The 22,970-nt window shown below is 44.1% G+C and overlaps 1 protein-coding gene and 1 non-coding gene across 4 annotated transcripts in view; both read left to right on the top strand.

The window, feature by feature from the left end:
- The window catches only part of fscn2b (fascin actin-bundling protein 2b, retinal), a 30,097-nt gene extending 8,383 nt beyond the window's left edge, over positions 1–21,714 (top strand). The window contains exons 2-9 of one of the 3 annotated variants that reach the window (XM_035613963.2): positions 230–272; positions 500–574; positions 13,460–13,558; positions 13,710–14,436; positions 19,574–19,730; positions 20,257–20,378; positions 20,473–20,640; positions 20,761–21,714. In XM_035613963.2, the coding sequence (XP_035469856.1) occupies positions 13,466–13,558; positions 13,710–14,436; positions 19,574–19,730; positions 20,257–20,378; positions 20,473–20,640; positions 20,761–20,966 (1,473 nt within the window). In that variant the 5' untranslated portion in view covers positions 230–272; positions 500–574; positions 13,460–13,465 and the 3' untranslated portion in view covers positions 20,967–21,714. Of the gene's footprint in view, positions 1–229; positions 273–499; positions 575–11,892; positions 13,147–13,459; positions 13,559–13,709; positions 14,437–19,573; positions 19,731–20,256; positions 20,379–20,472; positions 20,641–20,760 lie in introns of those variants that run through there. The other 2 variants (XM_047327874.1, XM_047327875.1) reach the window with 2 other exon arrangements.
- A 704-nt stretch (positions 21,715–22,418) lies between these two features.
- Positions 22,419–22,512, top strand: trnai-uau. Its single transcript has 2 exons — positions 22,419–22,456; positions 22,477–22,512. It is a non-coding gene; the product is annotated as a tRNA-Ile (tRNA).
- The last annotated feature ends 458 nt before the right edge of the window (positions 22,513–22,970 follow it).

Genomic DNA, 22,970 nt, shown 5'->3' with positions numbered 1-22,970 from the left:
CCTGCTCTGTCATAAATCAAAAAAAAAAAAGAATAAATTAAACAAATTCATAAACATATCCAGTTCTGTGAAATATGTTCTGCTCTCATGCGGCACAGTGCCAAATAACAAATTTAGAACTCTAAAACGCAAAGTTTTCTGTGACCAGTTGAATATGTTAGAAAAAGGGAGGAGCAGGGAAAACTGTACTGACGAGGCCTCTGAGCCACAGGTTTCTTTGTGTTCATAGGTCCCACACCTGCTTTTTGTCAAAACTTCAGCTTCATTTTGAGGTAAGAGAAATGATAAATTTGAAAGTTAAACAATGCACCGTGCCTGTGCATTCAACACTGACTTATCTGTTTGTGTCAATCAATCAATGTTTCACTGTCGAGGCTGTTGCTATAGCCTATGATTCATAGGCTGTGACGCTGGTGGCTCTTCCTTACTGCACCTGTCAGTATGCCAACAGTTAGCTCTCATACCGACGAGGCAGTCTGTCTTTTCTTATGAGCTCCAGGAGGTGTGCTCCTTCCTTCGTGAGGTACCCGGGCAATGAAAACACCGGGCATGACGGCGTCCATGGTGTCGACAGGTGAGCTTGGTTGGTGATAATTGTCCCCCATCCTTATGAAAACACCTGTGGTGTGTGCATAAGCACTTACATGTGCATGAACACACACTGGCACCTCTCAACCCAATTCCTTTTCACATTGTCAATTTTCACATTGTTATCATATTGATTATATATCGACCTTAAACTACGGTAACAGCCGTGCACGTCATCTTGTAAAACTTTAAAATCTTTTATAACTCAGGCTGGATGTTGACCCTCAACACTCTTTTTGTGGGGGGGGGGCACAAACCAAAACATGAACATGGAGTACCAAGAACTGTCAATCAAAAAAAACCACTGATGTTGAATGCCTGGTCAATTGCTACTTTATGAGTGAATATTGTGACAATAATATTTAATTTCCTGGAAACCACAGCCCTCGTGTCAGCTGAAAAAGATATTGGTGAAACAGAATGAAACTAAATGGAACTTCAGTCAGATTATCAGGCTAGCCTGGACCAGGACAATTTATCACAGAGTGTCAGCGCTGGGAAACAACAAGTGACCGGGCTGTGGCTCATATGGCTGCCAGATTTGGGGTTCCATGATTTCGGCTTCATCACCTGCGAACACAAGTCTGGCAACCCGACATTCCGGATTTAGACCACAGCTGGGAAAAGCCATCTTGGCTACCTCTCATTAGATCGTAGAGAATAGAAAAGTTTTCATGAGTACATGCCTGAAAAGAAAGGGAAGTTTTAAAAAACATTCCACTGCTGTACAAAAATAATATCATTATCATGTGATTGTCATTTGATCACTTTAGGCTACTGCTTACTAACTAAAGATTGAATTAGTTTCACTCATCTAGCTGATTTTCTCTGGATGCCTTCTTACCCACAACTTATTGCACATTGCCTGCTCAGGCAAAAGGTCTGTCACGAGCCAGAACTTGAATACGCCTCCAGACCAGTGAGGAGTGAGTTGAACCAGTCTTGCAATATGTGACTTGTTTCATTGAATATGCCAAATCGGTCATTACGAGTTTGTCCAGTCTAGATTGTTGAATGCTTGTGAAGTTTCAAGGTTAAAAATCCTCAGTGGGAGACTCAACAAACACAGCTATGATGAATTGTCATTGTGTGGAGAGAGAGAAACGAGAAAAGACATGACACTGTCACCGAGGTCCGGACACCTCATGTGTTTCTACTATTTACCACCACCTTATTATTTCTTTTTTCTAATGGCATTTCATACACGCACAGGATTCTCTTGAATGTCTTCAAACAGATTTGCCGTGTTTAACATCACAGTACAATTAATTGAAATTGACTGATTGTTTGACTATATTTTGTATTCATTTATCAAATGTAATAATACAAAACCCCATAAATGCCTGTTAGACTGAAGGAAAAAAAAGAACTCAATTTAGATAGATAACCAGATAAACAAAAAAAATGTAATTACACTTTTAACACCAACGTAGAGTGCAATGCTTTTGATTGAGATATGTAATCTTTAATCACTTTTAATAAACCAATGAATTTTTGATCTAAAACTCCTTTGCGTGGGGTTCAGGTTTTGCATGATGACTGCAGCTAAGTAACTCTACTCTCTCACTGCCTATACGGAATCCTCATTCTCTATAATTCTCCTCAAGAACCAAACAGTGTGTTTTGAAATTGGACATTTTTTGCAACATAACAAAGCCGTCACTTCTGTGAGACACGATAAAAAAAACAGATTTCTACACTTGAGTCTCAAACCGATAGGAGATTTTTGACTTCATTCTGGAACTCTTAAATTTATTTTGAAGTTTCCATACAGACATCATCATCATCATCCAATATGCACTAAAATGGCCTCACATTCTCTTCAGCTGTTAAAAATCTTTACAGAGGAGCAACTGGACACTGTGGACTCCCCAGTTTGTGAATGGTAGCCCTGAATGCCAGCTTTGTGACGCTCACACTGCACAGTGTTGGTTGACACTGTGACATGGACGGGCTGGGACGTTGATTAAAATCTGTGGTCAATTCTGACACTGTATCTCCTCTGTTTAGCAGCTTTCCTGTTACAGTAAATGTTAGTCCATCTCTGTGGCTGAGCTTCGACATGAAACCACTTTAACTCCGGCCCTTTCATCCGTGGAAATATTGCATAAAAGAATTTTAGTTGCTGCTGTGAGTATGGCACTTATTACTTACAAAAACCACCTACCAGTAACCAACTCTTGTATTGTCGAGTCATTCTCCTTTTTAACTTATTTCTAAGTTTTTAAAAATATGCCCTACATGCTTATTTTCTCAACCTATAGGAGTTCAAATAACCCTGTAATGAAAGAAAAAATCATGAAACTCAACTCTATTATTTACAACTGAGTTATCAGAATCGGTTTATGGCTGTCATTGTATTTAAACAAGGAAGTAATCATGGCTGAGAGCAATGATACATGGTGTTTTATGTAAGATGTGTTAATACATATAGTAGTGAAGCAGTATAGTAGTATAGTGTAAACGGACACATTGGTCCATAACCACCTCTGACCATTTGAGTCTTGAATTGTTGGATCTGAGCATGTCCTCGGTGCACTCCGGGTTCCTTCACACATCCAGTGCTTCAGTAACTGTGATCCAATCACTCCTTTTAATTCTGGCAGTGTGCAGTGTGGTGATGTTAGGCTGCCAGGCTACGGATGATGTGCACACAGCTTCCTGCCTTTTGCATGGTCTACCCCTAGAGTGATTTCAATTAATTACTGTGTCAGTGTCCCACATTAACCCACTGGCCAGAAAACAAAGGTTCCTCGGCAAACAAACAAAACCAAGAATAAACCGTCGAATTAATTCATTCTTGAGGCGATGGCAGAGTCAGGCCCATGAAAACGGAACCAAACACCAGCCATTATTCAGAGCAGAAGCAAAGCCATCTGGTTTGAGTTTATATTTCTGTGTGCATGTAATTTGTGCTGTAGTTTTTCTGAGCACTGTGTAAACACATTTTAATACACTGGGGGGGGGGGGGGGGGGGACGGGACGGACATCAGGACAAAGACAAGAGATGTGTTACTGTTCACTTGTGTGTCTTACTCTTCTCTCTCTCTCTCTCTCTCTCTCTCTCTCTCTCTCTCTCACTTTTCATCCCTCTCTATCCCGCGTGTCAGATACTTTTGTTATGTTGATGGACACAGCACACTCAGCAATATTTCAAGGCATGATAGAGGTGCAAAAAGAAAACCAAACAGGCTTCAAGCTGCTTAGACTTGTGTTGAGAAATGGAGGGGGAACATTAAGTACACTTAGAAATGGCAATGTAAATCCCCTGAAGAATAGAAAGAAAAAAAATCGGACTACTTGGTTATAGACATGACCATAACCATAACCATAAGCTGGGTGAGTCTCACAATGACTGTCACTCTCTCTCTCTCTCTCTCTCTCTCTCTCTGTCTCTCTCTCTCTCTCTCTCTCTCTCTCTCTCTCACACACACACACACACACAGAGTCATTTGGGGAGCCCGGGGCCTAGATGGAATAATGGTTAGCAACCTGAAAAATGCCCTCATCACAAAAGGCCTCCGACAGTTATAAATGAAATAGTTGAGCCACGCGCATTAATACATCCCTGTGTGTGTGTGTGTGTGTGTGTGTGTGTGTGTGTGTGTGTGTGTGTGTGTGTGTGTGTGTGTTTGCGTGTGTATGTGTGTGTCTTTGAGTATTTTTGAGTTTCCATGCATGCTGAGAGAGAGAGAGAGAGAGAGAGAGAGAGAGAGAGAGAGAGAGAGAGAGAGAGAGAAAGAGAGAAAGATTGAGCGACTGTTAGAGCTCTGTAGCATAAGAAAGTGAGATGTAGTAACACACCGGTGTAACAATCTAATTTGGAGAAAATGATGTTTATCCGTTACCAATAAAACCCTCAAAAGAAGATTCTGGCATTGATCGTTCCTTTAAATGCTTAGAATAGTATCCTCTCTGTGAGGCTGCCTGACTGGGACCTATCATGGCTAAATGAAGTCAGACTCTTGCATATCATACAGCCACAAAACATCTTAGGGTCAACAAAGTGCAAATGCTAAATTGTCGGAGCACTTCTTTAATAAAACTGCTACACAGGTACCAGCCGGGCTTACAGCCAGAGTTTTAGATTTATCCACCCTGGACACGATTTTTTAAAAGCTTAATTTTCAGGTGTCAATAACCTGTCCCCCCATCACCACTCCTCTCAAACAATTTGCATGTTTGGCCTTCTACTTCTCCTTCCACTCGTACCTGTCTCATCTCCATCACTTTCTAAACTGTGTACACTTTCTCTCACTCTCTAAACTGTGTATTTTTAGTCACCATTTGACTCACCTTGTTCTTCCCTTCACTCTCTTTACCTTCGCTCCTTCTCTCTTTCTCCAAACTGTGTATATTTGTGTCTGTCTATGGGGAGTCAGGGGTCATTATTAATCTTGCTTGCTCTCCTAGCTTCAGGCATAACAGCAGGGCAGCATCCGTGTGTGTGTGTGTGTGTGTGTGTGTGTGTGTGTGTGTGTGTGTGTGTGTGTGTGTGTGTGTAAGTGAGGGGGTAAGGAGTGGTTGCGAATGAGTCAGTTACGCTGTTCGAGTAAAGGTGTGGGAGAACATGTTTTTGTGAGTACACTTTCTGTAAGCCGTTTAAGTGTGTGTGTGTGTGTGTGTGTGTGTGTGTGTGTGTGTGTGTGTGTGTGTGTGTGTGTGTGTGTGTGTGCGTGCGTGCGTGTGTGTGTGTGTGTGTGTGAAGGAGAGGGAAAGTGCATTTCGCCATGATGGATCATGAGAGACCCACATTCTTAATGCACACTCGCACAAGACAGACACCCATGAGAAATGAAGGGGAGAGAGAGGGGGTGAGTGAACAGAAGAGAGGGGGAGGGGTGAGAGTGCGAGCGAGAGAGGTGAGGAGGAAACAGAGTGAGAGAGAGTGACAGAGAAAGGAGAGGGAGAGAGCAGGGAGAGTCCCTGTTCCTCCTGAACTCATTAGCCGTTGTCCTCTCGCCCTCCCTCCTGCACTCCCACAATGCCAAGCAGCGGCGTGCATCAATAACACTGGTGACAGCACGAGGGGGACGGGTCAGACAAGCAACCGCCATCTCCCTGGCAACCACCACTATGGCCACCATCGCCACGACAACAATTGCCGAGCACACGCGGGGGGTTTCCCCCTTTCCCTGCTGGCCCATGCTACCCTCCCGCAGCCATCACACAGCGAGGGCCGCCGTGCCTGCTGCTGCTGGATCAGAAGCAAACTAAATCCACAGCACGGCTCCGGCAAAGGATGAGGCAAAAAAAAAAAAAGCTGAGTGATCTTGATTCTGAGGTTAACTGAATGGACGGGAGATTCAATCTCAGAGGAGGAGGGGTAAGGGATGTGGGGATTTTTTTTGGAGTCACTGTAGTGGGGTCTGTGAGGCCCACGGAGAATAGCTCGCTGCATGGAAGACACAATTTTGAGAGGCGCACAGTGCAATTCAGGTTCAGTATAAAGAACAATTTACCATGATGTCAATATATACTGCAAAACCAGTAATATCTGATGTGTTATTTTTGTTGATCATTAAACCAGCATTAGTTCATATTGTCTGACATTAGAACTACATATAAAATGACTGTGTAAAAAGGGGTCGATCTTAGTATCAAAGTCACGGAGAAGTAACTCCCAATTCTGCAGCTCAGAGCTTTTAACCTCTCGTTGCTCTTTGGTTTTGCTGACCATATCCTATTTGTTTGGGCTGCTCTGGAAAAAAAAAGACTCTCTAATAAGGTGCACAGTACCAGCCAAAGCAAACTGCAGACAAACAAAGTTAGAAAGTAGCGGTTCAAAAGAAAATCATTTGGCGAGCTTCGACAAAGAGTAAGTGGAGACTGTGTCAAAGATCAACAGAGAGTTGCAGGAACATTCATAAGGTGGTTAGAAATATTATGTAAAATGCTTTCTGCTGGATATCTTAATACACCGACACAAATGGTTGTAGCAGAGCATCTGCCTATTTGTTTTTTTTATTAAACAACGTTAACCAATATTAATCTTTACCACTAAAACCTTGTTTTACATTGGTTCATCTCCACCATGTTGAATACTGCATGGCTGCAAACTATCACCTTTGTAGCGTTGTTTTCCAGCTAAATACCAACAGCATCCTTAATGATTCTTAGTTATCCATTAACATATAAATTAGTTATTTCATGAGACTCGTTTGTGTTGCATTAAGATTAATATAATAGTTAGGAAGCAAAGTTAAACAAACCGTGTGGAAATGGACTTGGACAAGCACAGCGTCAACCCAAAGATGGATTAGAGAGAAGTCAACTCTGACACTGTGAGTCTCCCCTCAGACAAAGTTTGGGGAAAGTTGCCCTCCTCACTCCGTCTTAGTTCACTCTCCCATTTCACTCAATTTCTGGAGGTGATCATGATTGTGTTATTGATCCTAGTCCCTGAGAACAATTGAGCAATACCCTAACATTGCTGTTTAACATAACTTCAGACGCGATCAATCGACTCGATCAAAAGGCATTTATTCATTTGTGATGCTTAGTAAAGTGGGAAAACAGTAGACCTTTAGCCTCAGACGTACAGACAGACAGATAGACATAGATAGATAGAGAGATAGATAGAGGGAGAGATAGAGATAGAGAGATAGATAGAGGGAGAGATAGAGAGATAGAGAGCGATAGGGAGATAGATAGATAGATAGATAGATAGATAGATAGGGAGATAGAGAGATAGGGGCCAGAGGCTATACTCTCAAACACCAAATTTGATTAAGCCAGTTAATCTTTGGGAATATAGTTAAATGAATTAAAGGTTAACGGTCCTGTTCTTGCAAAACTGCACATATGAGCATCATGAACAAGCCTGCGTGTGTGTGTGTGTGTGTGTGTGTGTGTGTGTGTGTGTGTGCGTGTGTCCGTAACACACGGACACACGCTGCTTGAAGAGAAAATGAAGGAACTGAGAGACAGCCAGAGCAAACGTCTCGGGGAAATTGTCGATAAAACATGTCAGGAAACTACTCGACCTGGAGACGTCGACGCCGAGTTAAATATCATATCTAGTCATAGTGTTGTAATTTTTTTTTGTGTTTTTTTGATTTTGTAGTATTTTCGGGCTGTTAAGAGGATCGGCGCGAAACGTCAGCACTGAATTGGCGCGCCACCTAATAGACATGGAGCGGCGGCGGCGTCCTGGCTGCCGACGCGAGCCCACGGAGCTCGCGAGAGGCATATTCCCTTTCCCCTCGGACGGAAAACAAGGCGGGGAGGGGCGGGGGAGAGAGAGAGAGAGGCGTTTGGGCCAATAGTACAGCGAGCCTCTCGGTGGGCGGGTCCTGAAGTGTGGGGTCTCGACCACTGAGAGTGCGATTGAGGGTCCGTGCCCCCACGTGGGTGTTGAGCACCGAGTGACAACGACCGGGCTCCGGGCCAATCAGAGACGCGCAAGGTGTTAATCTTGGCGTGGATTGGCTCGCTGTTTTCTCACAGAGTCCCCTCACTCATCACGTTCGGCCCGTTGTTATTAACTCGTTCCTGCCGCACAGGAAGGCACTGCTCTGCCCATAAAACACAAACCCCGCGCTTGTTATGGCAAAATGTGAATTAATGAATGATTCAGAGGCGGGTTTGTTGAATAGAAACGCGATACATCGGTTAATCCGGGCCGTTTCAAAGCCTCGTCGCAGACAAAGTTAAGGAACAGCGAGGGTAATACACTGCTGTTACTCCACCGGAGCACATGGGGCGGCCAGAGCCGCGCTGCAGCCCTTCAAACGTGTGTTTCCCTGGTCGTAATCAAATCAGCATGCAAGGAAAAAAAACAGTGAGATTAAATGCACATAATGAATGCAAACTTAAACCACATTCACACATGTGGGCTCTAAAAAGTGTGGGTCAGACGTGCTTCTGTTGTGGAGGGAAAGAGACTCGGGTACTGTCACTGGAAATTATTGAAAATGGGGGGGGGGGGGCACTCCGCCCCGCCCCTCTCGTATTAATTGCACTGATGTTTTATAGTTGATTACGCTTTACGTGCTGTTGACGCCTTTCAGCTCCTGCGAAGTCCCCCCACCCCTTAAAAGCAAGACACATTAAAAAGCAGCCATTTTAAATAGTACCAAAGTCCTCCCTCCTACGCTATGCAGTCACACAGGCACCAACAGTGACACACCAAGCATCAATCTTCTCGCTTTTTTTAACCTCCAAAAAATATATATAGGCAAGGGTCCCGTACAGAAGACCAGAGCAGAAGGCGGACGCCGCCCCCCAGTGGTGGCCCCGGGGATCGCAACCGCCAACAGGCCAGGTCTTATGTGTGCTTGAGGATGCAATTGTCTCCAAAAGCATTAATTGTTGAACGAGTTTCTCTTTTAAAACGGTGAGATGTCAGTGGATGTATTTGTACAAGCGTGTATGTATCCAATGGATGCACATCATCGTTTTTCTTTTAAAACTTTTGTAGTCTTATTATATACATTTATGTTTAAGGAATACAATGAATTTCTCCCTAAAAATCTATACCTTTGTGCCTCAAATATATGACAAAGTAGTCTCAAAAGTTTGTTTTCCTTTGGTTGGTCATGTTTGATCGGTTAACAGGTACAGATCCCCTCCGACAAATTTGGGTCCTGGCACGAGTTGATTTACACTGAAACAGATTCATAATTTGTCAGTGAGGAAAGAAAGAATCAGACAAAGATGTGAACAAAGCAGGGGGACAACCAGTGGACTCATAGATTGATCTGGCTGACGTCTCTTTCAGTTCACAACCTCTGGAATCAAACTGAAGATGAGAGAGAGAGAGAGAGAGAGAGAGAGAGAGAGAGAGCGGAGGGGGACCGAGGAGGGGGAGAAACACTAAAGGGGAAAATGGAGAAGGGGATGACTGGAGGAAGTAACTGAGGAAGAGCGAGACTCACGACGCGCGTGTGTGTGTGTGTGTGTGTGTGTGTGTGTGTGTGTGTGTAGGAGGGGGTGTCTGTGAGAGCTGGGGGTGGGGGGGCCCTGTTGGGTATGAGGCTGCACCCTGCAGTCCCAAGTAATGTCAGAATAGAACTTAATAGGGTAGAAAAAGGCTGGAGGCTGTTAACTCAGAAATGGTCATTTTGAATTCCCCATTCTCTCTCTCCTTCTCCAGCGTCCCTGCTTCCATGAATGTTCTATATCTTTAACTTGGTTTCCCGTCCGAGTCTGCCTGTGTAATTTACTGACCTCCCCTCCATCTCCCAGCACCCTTAACCTGTCTCCCACCACTCACCTTTCAGCTGTTCCCCTTTCCTTTCCTAGCTCCTTCACCTCCCTCTCCACTTGCCTCCTCCACTACCTATATTCCTCTCCTTCTGTGTTGCAACCTTACCTTCTTCCATCCATCCTTCCTTCCCTGCCTCATCTCTCCCTTTCCTTCTCCCTCCTCCTCCTCCCCCCTCTGTGTCTCCTTGGAGGAGGTGTAATGATAGCTATTTGAGTGTCATCAGAGGACCGCTGTAATGGCTTCTAAAGCACCATCCCACGGTTGCCACGGTGAACCTGGCACAGCCACCACCCCAGAATAAGGGGTGGGGGGGCCGACAACAACAAAACATCTGGTTGGCTATCGACAGGCGTCACTGTGCCGACGGCAGCAGGAGTGCTGGCACATCAGCAGACGATGACGCAGCCCCGGGGGCCACAGATAGTGAGCTAATGATGCGTGGGATAGGATACATATGAGGAGGAAGTACAGTAATAGTGATAAAAGTGATACTAATGAAAATAATAGTACTGATAACAATAACAGTATATGCCTTTTTTGATTTGAGCAGTGTGACTGTCTCCCCCTCCCAGCCCCTTCGTCTCCTCTCTCTACATTTGTGGTTAAATTTAAGATAGACAGAGATAGGGGATGTATGCAGATGTTCCAATTCTTTTCAAGATAAGGAGTGTTGAGTAATCCCAATGAATTACACATTAGCATACAAACACACATCTAGCCATCAGGAGATCAGATGGTTTGTTCAAGTGAAGGAGCAGAGGGAAGGTTTATGGGGAAGTGACATTGGAGTGGTGAGGAGGTTTTTAAGTTGCTTTTGTCCAGAAAGAGTTGCTTGCACCTAGGTTATCCTTTGGATCTGATTATGGCAGATGTCAAAGTCAGTTGACTCAGCAACATGATGTTACGGAAGTATCGGCTTGAATACTGACGAGCGGTTTCAGGAGCTCCAGGAACAGTGTTTTTTGTCAGAGAGGGGGTGCTCCCTTCCTTTAACATACACAGAAAAACCTATATAGCACACTAGAGGAAAGGGAAAAACTAAAAAAGCATAGTATGGCTCCTTTAAGAATCTCATATCAAGATACATTTTGATACTTTATATATGGCTAAGGTCATCAGTTCTTTCTCTATATAGTAGTAGTAGTAGTAGTAGTAGTAGTAGTTTTCATTGTCAGTGGCAGAGACACATTATAGAATGAAAACATAATTTATGAATTGTTAAAAAGGAGAGAAGTGTCACCAAATAGCTTCTGCGTTCATGAGGCAACTGATTAAATAAGAATTACTTGCATGAATTAATCAAAAGACTGACAGAAATAACAAAACAGATTTTTTATATAAGAATGTTGATGAGTCATACATCATAGGTTTGGTCTTGTGTCTAATCTCGGTGTTGGCGTGGTAGATAATTGTTTCACAATAAGATATTGTGAAGATAAAAATGGTCGATTTAGATACAAGAAAAAACGTATCTCTCTCTTGTTTAGCCAAGCCATTTTGTTGTTTGCATAAAACACTGTTTTGTTAGACATGTTACAATCTGTAGCAAAAGAACTCCCCGTAAAAATGCTGACTGGAGATCCTTTTGATGAGCCTTATTAAAGAAAAGACCCAGGGAACAATTACACCACTTGCGTACGTCAGTGTGTGTGTGTGTGTGTGTGTGTGTGTGTGTGTGTGTGTGTGTGTGTGTGTGAAATTGTGTGTGACCTCATTGTTTATCACATTTCGCGTAAAGCAATGCAGTTCAAGTCTGGGTCAGGAGGAGTAAATCTTTGGGGGGGGGGGGGTATTTACCAAGGACCCTGAGACCCTCTACTGACCTTTGTGTGTGTGTGTGTTTGTGTGTGTGCGATGACATGCATGGTACTGTGGGTCAGTGAGTCTATGTGTATGTTTATGATCATTGACAAGCAGTAGGGGGAGGGTGTGTGTGTGTGTGTGTGTGTGTGTGTGTTAGCAGGGAGGGGTAGTGCCGGTAGATTAGCCAGGTTGGGATGATTGGGTTGAGGATTAGATGGATTCAGGAACAGACACGTCTGTTTACTCTGCAAAGAAGACTTATAATAGGCTGATTGGCAAGATTTATTACTCACACACACACACACACACACACACACACACACACACACACTTACACACATGCACGACCCCCTTAACTGCCCAAACACATTCAGTCAAAAACCCCATATGTTGATTAGGTTGTTATTGTTGCCTTCACAAAAGCTACCATCTCTTGTCCCTTTGCTTGTCGTCCAAAGATGTGAAGTCCGCGTCCCTCCGCCTCTCAGACACATTTCCCATTAGTATTGACCCAGAGAGCTTGCAATCAGAGAAGGTGTGTAACTAAATCCCCAGCATTGGCAAGTAAGGGGAGCTGCACTCAGGCAACTACCCCAAAGGCATGGGGAGTGCTCTGGTTACCTGCAGCTCTCTGTGTGTGTGTGTGTGTGTGTGTGTGTGTGTGTGTGTGTGTGTGTGTGTGTGTGTGTGTGTGTGTGTGTGTGTGCGTGTGTGTGTGTGTGTGCGCGCAAGCATTGTTTCTACCTACCTGTCTTTATGTGTCACAGAAAGAGGTGAAGTGCAGAGCTCACAATAAAGCACAGAGGCAGAGAAAGGTAGGATTATATACATTGCAGGTTAGAGAAAGGCACTGAGAGAGAAGGAGAGGATGGGAGGAAAAAGCGACAGGGAGAGGCTTAAGATTACAGAGGCGAGCTCTCTTTGTTGCCGAGTTCAGTTGTGATGGGCGGCTAGTGTTAAGGGAAAGAGTGAAGGAGCCCTTCAATGCGCTACCATAAAATTTGCAGGACCGCTGAGGATGTTCTTCTCCACTGATCAAACTTTTGTCAGATGAACGAGGAAGCTGGACTTCAAGGAAGGTGAAGCAGAAGGTCAGACAATTCGCTGGGATCCAAAGAACGTAGGCAAACAAAACCCCAGAGAAGTCTAGTCTGGGGGGGACCAAGTGATTAAGCCTTCAGGGTGAATAACAAGTCAAGCAAGAGCAGGCGTAAGGCTGGACAGGAGAGCACTGTTCAACAGAAGAGAGGCAGAGGGAGAGGGTCGGCTGCAGAAGTGGAGATAAGCAGTGAAAAACAAAATTAGTCTACAGTGCAAGAGAGCTTGACACCGGACGACTGAAGGGAGATCAAGGTTCCTCCTTCTAACCTGATTAAGGAGAAGAGAGGTCTGGGAGACCCGATCAACAGAACTCAAGAGCCGGCCAGAGAAGGAGAGGGGAGAGAGAGAGAATTACAACAGGGCGCATGTTGAAAGAAGCCTCTTAAGTCTGGGAGCTGGAATTAGAGCCACAGAAACTGCAGAGGGGAAGCCACAAAACCACAGTAAGTAAATTAGGAGGCTGTGGCTGGAAAAATGTATAATAAAGCCTCGGGCCAGGGAAGGAATTTGTGGTCATGGGAGTGCTTTATATACTGTACCTTAATGAATTGATTTCCTGTCTTTAAAACGTTTACATTTCATCATTCTCCATGACATCACTTTATCCCACACCTTTTTAGAAACCCATATTCCAGCTTTTTTTAGGCACACCCTTCTCTCCTGCATCTAATTTCAGTCTATTTACCCCTCCACGTCTTCTTCTCCCCATCCTTAACTCGTCTCATCCCTTGTTTTCCTTATGTTCTGAATCCACAGGTAAAAATGCCTGCGAACGGGAACCGCCCCTTGAAGTTGCAGTTTGGTCTCGTCAACCACGAGGGTCGCTATCTCACTGCTGAGAGCTTTGGCTTCAAGGTACCAGCATGCCCATCCAATGTGAAACGGTCCAAAACTTTTTTTGCATGATTTTATTGCAAATTCACCATTTCAATCAAAGGCTGCAGGCATGAAACAGTCCCGCTTTTTGTAAACAGATTATTAGAGTGATACCTTTGTTGTTTCCCAGGTGAATGCCTCAGCTCCCAGCCTAAAGAAGAAGCAGATTTGGACTCTAGAGCAGGACTCCCAGGACACCCAGGTAGTCTACTTGCGCAGCCACCTGGGGCGCTACCTGGCCTCTGACAAGGACGGCAAGGTCACCTGTGAGGCCGATGGCCACAACTCGGACTGCCGTTTCCTCATTGTGGCTCAGTCCGATGGTCGGTGGGCGCTGCAGTCTGAGCAGCACCTCCGCTTCTTCGGCGGCTCGAGGGACTACCTGTCCTGCTTTGCCCAGATAATCACAGATGCTGAGCTGTGGGCAGTGCACCTGGCTCTACATCCGCAGGCCAACCTGCTGTCTGTGGCCCGCAAGCGCTATGCCCGCCTCTCCGCAGAGGACGGGGAGATCGCTGTGGATTTGAACATTCCCTGGGGCGTGGCAGCGCTCCTCACCCTCGTCTACCTGGATGGGAAGTACTGCCTAAAGACGTGCGACAGCCGCTTCCTCAGCAATGATGGGAAGCTCTTGACACAGAGTGGGAGGGCCACAGCGTACACCCTAGAGCTGAAGTGTGGGAAGCTGGCCTTTAAAGACTGTGAGGGGAAGTATTTGTCTCCAATGGGGCCTACGGGCACCTTAAGGTCTGGACGCTGCTCCAAGCCGGGCAAAGATGAACTGTTTGACCTGGAGGAGAGCCACCCACAGGTGGTTTTGATGGCAGCCAATGGGCGATATGTCTCCATAAGACAAGGTAGGAAATACAGACACATCAACAAGAAATATTGTTACAAATCATATTAGATTGTTTTTCTTTTAGTTTTTTTCCCTGCATGCAAGCAGGCACACAACTGCAACTCTTGCAGAATTCCCACGACAGAGTCTCAAAAGTCTGATTAAATGGACAGGGGTCGTTCTCAGGTGCTACTGAGGGTGATCAAATGAGCCTTTAGCTGACACATACTGACCTACACACATACATAATGAAGCAGTAAATACTGCAACTATTACAGTTACTACGACTAGCCTATACATGGTGTGCACTGATACGCCCCCAGGAAACTGAGCTCACAATTCAGAGGAAGTACACTCACACGCGGAAACGCTGAATATGCATGGTTAAGAGAATAGGTCACTCTGGAATGATTGGCAGCTGATAAGGGTAATTATGGGTAATGTATTCTGCACATCAACATGCACTGACATCACATTGGAGAGTTGCATCTCTCCAGGAAGACAAGATAGATGAGGCTGATATGGGAGACTATCAGCCTCATCTGGGAGACCTGAGACAAATTTGTCTGAGGGCTGCAACTGATTTAGGTCAGTCCACCGCGATGCGTAGTCTTACACCAGAAGATGGCTTGGTCAAATGACAGATTCATTGTGTGGTAGAAAAAAACAACAACTGCAGAAATAGATTTAACAATTTACCATACACTTTTTAATGAATTATGTTATTTTGTACTCATATTAATGTTCTACTTCAAATAAAGGTTGTCCAAGAAGGTGTTTTTTTTCCTGAAATGTTGAAAGTCCAAATTATAAAATGCAGCAGATACTTTAGAAGTATCTTTTATCACTTAATCTATCATAAATGTTATGTTATTATATTTTTGAAGATCCCCTTTCATTGCCTCTCAGATGTCCCTCAACCTGGCTTTTTTGGGGGCAATGTTCACACTTTGCGCTCTTGTCCGCTGGGCTTACTGGAACAGCTGTTTGTGACCTATATGCTGTACAGTAATGCGCTGTTGAGACTGTATTACGTATTTACTCTTGGGTCTTGTGACCGTCACTGATGGATAACGGCTGCTCCACATGGGCTTCAACGTCATTTCTTCTTGAAAACAAGGCTGATTTTCTTTGATCAGTCTAAAAAACTAGGGGGGGGGGGATGTAATTGCAAGTGTCGCATTACATCTAGTGCACTTGAAGTACTTTCCAAGACTTTCAATTGGTGATGGTCGAAAGGGTTTGCTGGTCTGATTTGAAACTGGATTTGGGGTGGATTAGCCTACGTCAACAGTGCCCGTCCATGGCACCCATCCATACGCAGGCTGCAGATTCATGTCTGCAGTGTTGAGTTTCTTCAGCCCTGCGTGCTGTAACTGAATCTCTGACCGCTCATTGTTCCTGGTTAGCAGCAGGAGATTCAGGAAACACAACGACTGGGCGCACTGTAAATTGATCGGTTGAAGAGCACAAGTGATATTGTAGTTATTAGTATAAAACACACATAGAGCACAAGGAGAACCATAATGTATACATGGGCATTGACACACAGAGACGCAGTTGCAGCACGCTCTCTCTTCCCTCTTCGCTCTTCCCACACTTGTTCAGCACAAACAAAAGCTTTATCTTTCTCCGACACACTCGCCCACACACAACCATACAGTCCTGCTGCGGCGAGTGGTGAAGTGAGGTGTGTTGAATTATTGATGAAGTTGGCCCCTGTTCCTGGAAGGCGAGGGGGGGAGTCTGCTTTCAGAAACCCAAGCTGCCTCTCACCTGGGGCATAGCTTCTAACCCGCTAATCTAACCCACTAACCCCGGCCTCGGTCTGTGCCCATGTCCTTCTGAAAATCAAGTAAAAACTGTGCTGCCTTTAGGAACATGACAAACTGAAATGATCACATCAAGCTACAATATTAGAATTTTTGGGGGCGATACTTTTCTGTTCAAGCAATTAAACACCCGAATCACATCAACGGCACACTATTGACATGGTCAGCAATGGTCAACTTCTCTTGCCATTGGACTTGCTTGTTAATGAACATCCCCTGGTTTGTCAATATCCAAGCAAGTTGTTGATAATGTTGCTTGTGGTGTGAACACTTAAGGAATGTTGATAGTTTACCAAAAAATGTAATTATATTAGGTTAATGTTTGAACTGTTATATTTGACTACACTAAAAAGAAAAATCTTAAATGCCAGTGCCTCAGAACTGTTCAGTACTCATATACATTATTAAATTCTACCTCTGGGTTTTACGTGATGAATAAAGGAGAAGAAGGGGAGAATGGAAAGCAGAGAAGGGAGGAGGTAGAGGAGGACTCTCACAGGGCTTGGGGACGATAGTAGTAGCTATTCTGTATGTGGAGACAGGAGGGGAGCCTCATCCTCCTTAATGTTACTACTAGTGTCTTCACACGTTTATTATAACTTTTGTTCTTTCTCCACTGCAAATGAGCTATGTTGGTAACCTACAACATACAGATATACAGTACAAGTGTAGTCAGTCTGGAATAAGTTCTATGGGGGAGGGGAGGGGGGCACATGCACCTGAGGAACCAGAATGAGATACCTTTTAACGATTCTTTATAGAGCCAAATGTAGTTTGTAAAATAAAATCAAAAATTGGCCGATGTAAAAATGTTCAAGTTGTGATAGTTAAGTGTGTGTGTGTGTGTGTGTGTGTGTTTGTGTGTGTTTTTGTGTGTGTGTGTTGGGTCTGTCAGCCTTAGTGTGTTAGCTCTGTCATCACATCTCTCATCACCTCCCCATGTTCCCCGGGCCTAAGTGATCCACTCTGCCCTGAAAGTGAAGAAGAGATGATTGTCCATGTACACAAACTTTCCATTAACACACACATACATGAACACATACACATGGAATGCATCCATGCACATACACATACACATGCACGTACACGTACACATACACATACACATACACATGCACATACACATACACATACACATACACATACACATACACATACACATACACATACACATATAGCCCGGGAAAAAATAAGAGGGGGGAAATTAAGGGACTGAAATAAAATAAAAAGAAACAGAAAGTGCAGTTGTGAGGGAAGCAGGATTGGGAGGAAGATAGGGACAGGGGGATAGAGGCATCAGATGACTTTCAATAATAGATGTCAGAGCCATCTATCACTGATGGATTAGTTAGGCCTGCTCCACTTGCAGGATGCAGGTAGGACAACACCAGAAAGTGGAGCTGGATCTGGGGTCTGATCCAAAATATTGCACCACAGTGTCAGTGTAGTTAATCAGTGACCATGGCCACGATGACAACTTCTTATTCCGTATGCATGGCCTACTGGTGTGTCAAAGATGGTCATCAACACTGCTATTAATATCATCAGATTGCTGGCTTGGATTTCACTGTATCTAATGTTCTTTTCCTCATCTCTTTCTCTTTCTCTTTCTCTTTCTCTTTCTCTTTCTCTTTCTCTTTCTTTTTCTCTTTCTCTTTCTCTTCTCTTTCTTCTTGTCTCTCTAATCTACCAGAGAGCGCCTCTGAGGTCCCAGCTGAGCTCTGTCTTAGGATCATTTCTAGGTTGAATTAGTGTGAAATGGACACATAGAATAGGTAGACAAAGCATGACATTGAGTTGGGATGAGATCGAACAAGAGTGATGGGCCCCCAGGCATTGGTGCAGACTAGAGGGGCAGAAATTTATGCTTCAAATGCATTTAAGATCAATGATAATTTAACCAGTTGTAAGACCTCATGAAACCTATTTCATTGGGTGTGAATAGATATGATTAAAGCATCCCTCTGGCTCAGTAACCATGACATCTTTGTAGCATGTCATCCCCGTTCTCCCTCCTCCAGTCTGTATCTACGGTCAGACATACAATTGAAGCCAAATACCATAAAAGGATCTTAAAACAGATGTTTTAAAATCAAAGAAATTAAGGTGGGAAAAAATGAAACTGAAAACACTATGATTCACTATAGTAGTGTTGGCCTTTAAAAGTTTTTTCAGAGGACAAATATTATTTTTATGCACCCTTGATAATCACTGAGGTTTCAGTCGTCCTTAAATCATTTCTGATGAACAATATGTATCAACAACAGTTTTATTCTTATCGATTACATAAAAGTATAGTCCTTTACATGTGTCCTTTGGGTCATTTATGATGTATAAACTCATATAGCGAGTTAGTGCAGATACATTTTATATTTTTATGGCATGGTCTCTCGTTTGATTATTATATTTGTGTCTATGCCCATTGAGAGGGGATTGAGAGGGTCCTGGTAATTATCCGTACATCCTGCTAAGTGTGGACCATAAAATCCTCTGGTCTTTTCCTGTTTTTTTTTTCTTTATTCTTTTATTGAGGGGATTGAGGGATTGGAAGGGAAGCACTCGAAAGCTGATTATATCAGAGCCCCGCCGTGAAGAGGGCAGATAGGCAGGGCCGGAGGTGGGGCTATGGTGTGAGGTGGGGGTTTAGGGGGTCAGGGACAAATTGGGGGAGGGAAGGAGATAGAAAGGGATGACCAGAGAAGAAAGCAGGGAGAGACAAAGAGGAAGGGGGGGGGGGCACTCAGATAAGTGTTGTTATAGGATTAAGAAGATGTATTAGGGATATTCTTGGAGGCATCTAATATAGATTTATCCCTCTGCAATCTGTCTTTTAGAGGCGAGACAAGCAGCAGCAACATGTGGATGTGAGAGAGAAGATTGCGATGGACTGTTTAAAAATTTCTATATTCAAAAATATGGAGCATCCCAGGATCAGACGTGGTCACCAACTCTTCCATGCTGGGCCAAGTTGAACAGAACAATGCAACCTGATTAGTTGGCGGGTGTACGTTGGTTTTCGCCTTGCCATTGGGAATCCGGGGAGAAATATCGTGTTGAAGAGAAAATTTCATGTTGATGACACCTTCAGTTCATTGTTCAACACTGCCGCCAGCTGTCATGTGTCTCTGTTTGAGTCTAAAATGTTGCAATATTGTAACTCATATTCAAGATACAACAGTGCCAGTGAGAAACGAGTGAAAAGGAAAGTAAGGAAATGAAAACTTTGAGCAGCAACTGGTGGACGGATATCTCCAAACACTAAACAGTGCTCAAGTTTTCATGCTCAAGTATTAATGACAGGATGTGCTTGCTGTGCCCCTGCAGGAGTCAGCCTCGCAGCCAATCAGGAAGATGAGACAGACATGGAGACGTTTCAGATGGAGATTGACAAGGAAACCAGGAAGTGCACGTTTCGCACCAGCCAAGGGAACTGTTGGGCCCTGGTGGCTCACGGAGGCATCCAGAGTACTGCAACTGAAGAGTGAGTCAAAGTAGAGTAGACATGAGAACAGTGTCTACTGTGATTTGACAGATTAGGAAGTGCAGTCCTTGGCTAAAACCGAGTGAGTCTTTTTAATAACTATGAAAACATAAATGTTCCCCTTCAGCCTTCCACCACTCAAACTTTGATCTCCTGGCTCATAATCATAAATGCAAAGAGTCATGAATGCTATAGGGAGATAAAGTAGAATTCATGAGATAATGGCAGATAATTCTTAACACAACATGGTCACCATCATTGAAAATGAAAATTAGTCATGGACTTCAAGTATAAATCTATTAACAATGATTGATGGCTAAAACTGAAATAATGGAAAAATAGGAATTGTTACTTGTATGCATGATATGGCTTAATAGCAAGGTTTTGAGTTCATGATCTCAATCCCTCAAAAAAAACTTAAGTCTCTCTTAGTTGACCTGCTTTACCTTATTTATTCTTGCATATGCATTTAACATGTATTCACAAGAGAGAGCCTCACCTTCTCTAGTGCGATGCCCAACTGCAGGTCAGCCAACACCATGTTTGCAGTGGAGTGGCTCGGCCACAAGGTGGCAATAAAAGCTAACAATGGAAAATACATCTGCATTAAGAAGAATGGCCAACTGCTCGCTGTCAGTGACTTCGCAGGTAAGAAGCCTTTTTTGGTTCAGGCCTAGTGTTCACCAATCTCTCCGGCTTTTCCCGCGTGTCTTCTGATTGTTCTGCGGTCACCTTCGGTCAGGTGAGGATGAGCTGCTCACTCTGAAACTGATCAACCGACCCATGCTGATCTTGAGGGGGGAGAACGGCTTCATCTGCCACCACAGGAACTCCAACACGCTGGATGCCAGCAGATCGGTCTATGACATTTTCACCCTTCAGTTCAGCGAAGGGGCCTACCACGTTAGAGGTCAGGACACGCCCACTCAAAACAGACTTTTGGGACATTGGATTGTCTTTTACTGTACTGATTACCAGCAGCAGCACCAGATGTAGACCTGTGACCTGACTGTGTTTTTTGATCCTGCAGGTGTGGATGGTCAGTTCTGGTATGTGAACAGCGCCGGGCTGGTTTGCTCGGACGGCGAGGCCCCCGAGGATTTCACCCTGGAGCTCCTTGAGCACGGTCGCCTGGCCATCCGTGGCAAGAATGGCAAATACCTGCGTGGAGACCAAGGGGGCACGCTGAAGGCCGACGGACTCAGCCTGAGCAGCTCAGCTCTGTGGGAGTATTAACGCAGTCAGTCCAATACTGGTTCAAACCTGAGGCCCAACTCTGATGCTTGAGGAGATCCGCCATTCATCACCACCGTAGTATTTTGAACTTAACTTGAGTTAAACTTAGTGGCATTTAATTCCGTTTTTTTCCCTCGTTCCTGCTGCAAAGAGGAAGCAGCAGGTATAAGCGGGATGAAGCACTCACCGTGGATAATCAGCCAAGAGACGTCTTGATGTGGTGAACCATGTTCTGAGAAGGGGCTGCATCTCAAAACACAATTGGTGTGACTGAACATTAGAGTTTTTCTGTCCTCCCTCTGGGTTTTTTGTTGCCCAGTAAACATTTGCTGCAAGATCAAATGAATGTCTGAAACGAGACCTTTAGATTTCAGAGATTTGAAAACAAGCATCAGTGTGACGAACAACTAGCCTTCCTTCCACTCCTCCAGGGCTTTACGTCCCTGACAACAAGGCAACAAAGTTGCAGCACATGGTGACACCGATCCAGTCTAGTCTAACAGGTACAAGTACAGTGGCTCAGGGTGTCATTTGAGACAGACGTCATCTTTTTTTGTCGGTCTGAGGTTGTTGTTCAACAGACGAGAATGAATTGGTTTCTAGTATTCACCTTAACTAACAGTAACTAAGACTAGTGCACATGTTAGCGGCAGTAATTGGATCATTCCAGTCTCAAACTGCAAGTAAATGGATTTTATTAATTTCCTTTTTTTATTTGTCCCTCTGTTATGTTCCTAGTTTCCTCTTCTCTTTTATGAGCATAAAACAATAAACTTGTATGGCTGGTTTTGTTCCATTTGCAATGCTCCTTTCCCTTTGCTACAGGTAATGTCATCCGTCAGAGTCAAAACCAGAACCTTGCGGTTGTGAAGTCCCAGTGCTGACTACTGGACCATCGTGCCACGCCTGACCTGCTAACCTGTTGTTTCCAAATCTGGTTTAATTTTAGGGCGTTACAAGCGCTCAACCAGTGAGTCGGCCAAGTACTGGTTGAGCTGCAGCGATCCTGGTAGGTGTGACTAGACTCGCTCTGTCTTCTATTGAGAATAGTCAATGACAGATGATGGTGCACTAAAATGAAAACCAGCACGGGGAGATTCCTTTATACATCTTGTTTGTTCTGCAATATGGCTGCACTGAGCAGTCAGATCCAGTTTGGCACAGAGCTACACCATAAACCCAGGCAAGTTTTATTTTAGCTGGACCCATTTAAAATCCCAGCTATATGCTTAGTTGAGATGCCAAGTCGCCTATACGTTGTTTTTAATTTTTTTGCCTGAGTTTTGTCTCTGATTTTGGTGACCTCAGCGACCTCCTGGAGCATAGCTCCAACCAGAACCTGCGAACAGATGTAATTGGCCTCATTCTCCAGCAACATTTAATTTTATTTTCCCTTTCATCGGTTCAGTGTTGAAAAAAAACTATCAAACAAAAACTGCAGCGACTCCACAGGCTCCAGTGGCGCAATCGGTCAGCGCGCGGTACTTATAGGACAGTGACTTGCAGAGCGATGCCGAGGTTGTGAGTTCGAGCCTCACCTGGAGCAGCACAATTTTAGCATGGTGGTTGAGGAACAATTTGCCGAACAACACACCGTTAGACTGTGTGCGTCTGATTACAACGTTACACCAACACAATCTAATAGAATGAAAATGATTGACCTGAAGGACTTCATAACTGCACCAACACAGGCCTTGATTCAGCCCTCTAAAGTCATATTGCACCGATTACTAACTAGCTGAATTAAAAACCACACAACCTTGGAAAGATGGAACTCTGGCAGCTGAGTCGCTCCTCTTACTGGATTTGATGGACCTAGAGGAGTCAACTTTACTCTTCACATGTCAACTTTACTCTCTACATTTCAATCATATTCTCAAAATGCAAAAGGAAAAAAAAAATCTTTGTCCTCTCTTTTTATGAGCCGCCGTACATAATGTTATTGGTGCAATCTACACGGTGTTACATAGTCAGGTATTGCAAGAGTATAATAAAAGAGTACAG

This window comes from Scophthalmus maximus, chromosome 16, assembly GCF_022379125.1.
Source record: "Scophthalmus maximus strain ysfricsl-2021 chromosome 16, ASM2237912v1, whole genome shotgun sequence".
Classification (NCBI taxonomy): Eukaryota; Metazoa; Chordata; class Actinopteri; order Pleuronectiformes; family Scophthalmidae; genus Scophthalmus; species Scophthalmus maximus.
Note: the sequence above shows the minus strand (reverse complement) of the source record. Positions and strands in the feature narration are given on the sequence as shown.